Source organism: Cryptotermes secundus, unplaced genomic scaffold (genome assembly GCF_002891405.2).
Source record: "Cryptotermes secundus unplaced genomic scaffold, Csec_1.0 scaffold109, whole genome shotgun sequence".
Taxonomy (NCBI): Eukaryota; Metazoa; Arthropoda; class Insecta; order Blattodea; family Kalotermitidae; genus Cryptotermes; species Cryptotermes secundus.
This window is the reverse complement of record NW_019737086.1, coordinates 21,470-24,674: the sequence shown is the minus strand read 5'-3', so window position 1 is coordinate 24,674 and position 3,205 is coordinate 21,470. Positions and strand designations below refer to the sequence as shown.

The following is a 3,205-nucleotide window of genomic DNA, read 5'->3' as shown; positions in this document are numbered from 1 at the left end:
GTCCCGCGGTTATTGACCGAAGACCACAAAGGTCACATTGGAAGCAATTGCAAAGATGGGGTGGGAAGTTCTTCCATACCCCTCCTATAGCCCTGATCTGGCACCCTCCGACTACCATCTTTTCGGATTTTTGAAGGATCAGCTGCATGAACAATGTTTTGAAACAAGGGAGGCAATTCAGAAAGCTGTGCGTTAGTGTCTTCGGATAGCTGGAACGGAATTTTACAGAAGGGGAATTTTAAACTCCCAGAACGCTGGGAGAAATGTGTACAAAGAAGTGGCGATTATGTGGAAAAATAAAGAAAGGTCTGTTGATTGAGGTGGTGTATTTGGTTTGTCAATAATAAAGCATGTTACTTTACAAAAAATTGTTGCTCATGACTTTCAGTACGACCCTGGTACATCCATGTTTCGAAGATCCCAGTGTTTGGGCGGGCGAAGACATTTCATACTTTATACCAAGCGGCCAACGCGATCGGCAGAGATATTTAATAAAATGTTATTTTCTGAAAGATTTTCATAGCATGGAGACCAATCGATTGATACAACGCAGCATATTTTGTTTTATTTTTGTTACAGATTGACCCATGTGGCCGGTTATGGGTGATAGATTCCGGTACAGTCAATATCTTGTCCAGTGACGTCAAAAGAATCTGCCAGCCGCAACTTCTTGTATTCAACCTGAAGAACAATAGGCTCCTACTGCGCTATCGAATACCTGACAGCGTCCTTCGGGAACATTCCATCCTGACCACAGTCGCTGCCGACATCCTCGATGTAAAAGGCCGTTGCCAGGAAGCTTTCGCCTACATAGCTGACGTCACTGGCTTCGGCCTAATTGTTGTTGACGCGCATCGAGAGAAATCATGGCGAGTAACCAGTAATTACTTTTACCCTGACCCTCTGAATGGACACTTCAATATTAACAACGAACAGTTTGACCTGATGGACGGCGTACTTGGTCTAGCGTTGTCTCCAGCTCAGAACGGCAAGAAGGACAAGACACTGTACTTCCACAGCCTGGCGGGTGTCCGAGAGTCTTGGGTATCTGCAGCACTTCTGCGCAACGAATCTAACTTCGAAAATAACAACAATGCTGTTGCTGATAAGTTCTACGTTTCTCAAGGCACTCGGCCAGGACAGTCAGCTGCTTCTACGATGGATGGTGAGGGCGCTGCTCTATTCTTCAGCGTTCTCACCAAGAATTCACTCAACTGCTGGAACCCAAGATTGCCCTACAATGAAAACAACATTGTGGAGCTCGACCGAGATGACGTGACATTTCAATTTGCCAGTGGTCTGAAGGTATGAATTTCTTTTCTTTACCTCTGTATACATATGGGATATCTGTATTACCCGTTTTGACGTCATTTCGTATAATTCAGTGTTTCTTAACCGCGAAGAGCATCATAACTTGAAGAAAGCAGTCTTCTGGGATTTGGCACCGTGTATATGTGGTGTTAATCCCAGAAGACGGCTTTCTTCATAATCACCGCCGTGAAAGCCTCAAATCTTACACAGCATCATAACTTGTACTCTTCTCCAGGTATAATTAGAACGATCAAGTAAAAGAGGATGAGGTAAAAAGGGCATGTAGCACGAATGGGGGAGACGAAGAATGCATACAGGATATTGGTGGGAAAGCCAAAAGGAAGGAAACCACTGGGAAGACCAAGGCGTAGGTGGGTGGACAATATTAAAATGGATCTTAGAGAGATAGAATTGGGTGGTATGGATTGAATTGATCTGGCTCAGGATAGGGACCAGTGGAGGGCTCTTGTGAACACGGTAATGAACTTTCGGGTTCCATAAAATGCTGGGAAATTCTTGAGTAGCTGCAGAATTGGCGGCTCCTCAAGAAGGGCTGAGCTCCATGAGTAAGTAAGTAAGTAAGTTCTTAACCGCGATGCCAGTCTGGAGGTATTGAGACACGTTGAATTCAAATGCTCTTTCACATAAACAGTATTTCACAAATTGTGACAACAGCTGTGAGATATTGTTCAACTTTCCTTCGTCATATCGACTGTTTTGGTTAATTTGTTTCAACTCTTATTAAGAACTGCTTTGTAGTTACTACAACTAATATGTTGTTGGACATTATCCATCATCTTCTCTATTCTTAAAAAAACGTCCTGTTTCTTTTTAAAACACAACGTTTCGGGGACTGGATTCTGTCCCTGTCTTCGGGTAAAACCTACTCATTTGGGTCCAATAGACAGAGCTAGCACCTATCTCCGGACCTAGGAGACCTGTGGTCTAGTGGCCAGAGTTCTTGGCTACAGATCCAGAGGTCCGGGTTCGATTCCCGGCCTTACCAGATTTTCTGAGTAGTAATGGGTCTGGAAGAGGGTCCACTCAGCCTCTTGAGGATAATTGAGGAGCTCTGTCAAGGAAATAGCGGTCCCGGTCTAGAAAACAAAAATTAACGGCCATGGGGATTCGTTGCGCTGACCACGCGACACCCTCTAACCGCTAAAGTTGGCACTAACTTCGCCGACAAGCGGCGGTCGCTCGGTCGGTATAGTTCGCTTCCGGACTGAAACCACGGAATTTGTTTGTTTTGTATAATTCGCACAATGAACACTGTCCCCCTCTAACCAGCATTAAATTGTCTGTTCTCGTAGCAGACAAATAATGGGTTTCCTTTGAGGAACAAGCTGAAGTTTCACGTATTATTCAGAAGAAACTCAGTTCTTAAATTCGGTAAATAATTTAATGTAGTGTAATACAAAAATATATGCTTAAAACAAAAACATTAATGAAATACGAAAAGTAATACTAACACAGTTGGTGCATCCATGCTTATACATACAATTTTACAGTAACACATGATTTGATATGCCACGAAATATTAGAGCATATTCTAGATTATTATTGGTTCAGAAATACTTAAAAACAATTTTTTGTTTTAATATTGTTTCCAAGCCAAATAATTTTTTTTCTTTTTGTGGCGCTCGCTGTAATGATTTATGATTCGTTGCGGATATGAAATGAAAACTGCAATTCACTGCGCACTCAGTTTACCGTGCAGCCACGTGCCTGATGTTGGTGTTGTTGCACTGTTAACCTTGCCGCAGGAATGTCATACAATTTCCTTCTAACTTCAACAAAATTCTACTCTATTCAAATTGGCTCGTGATAGAGTCAAATAGGCGTAGTTATGACATAGATACATTATTATTATTATTATTATTATTATTATTAT

General features: G+C 42.2%; 1 protein-coding gene across 1 annotated transcript in view; it reads left to right on the top strand.

The window, feature by feature from the left end:
* Positions 1-3,205, top strand: part of LOC111870013 (protein yellow) — a 34,960-nt gene that overhangs the window by 25,506 nt on the left and 6,249 nt on the right. The window contains exon 4 of the mRNA XM_023861935.1: positions 580-1,305. Coding sequence (XP_023717703.1) covers positions 580-1,305 — 726 coding nt within the window. The remainder of the gene's footprint in view (positions 1-579; positions 1,306-3,205) is intronic.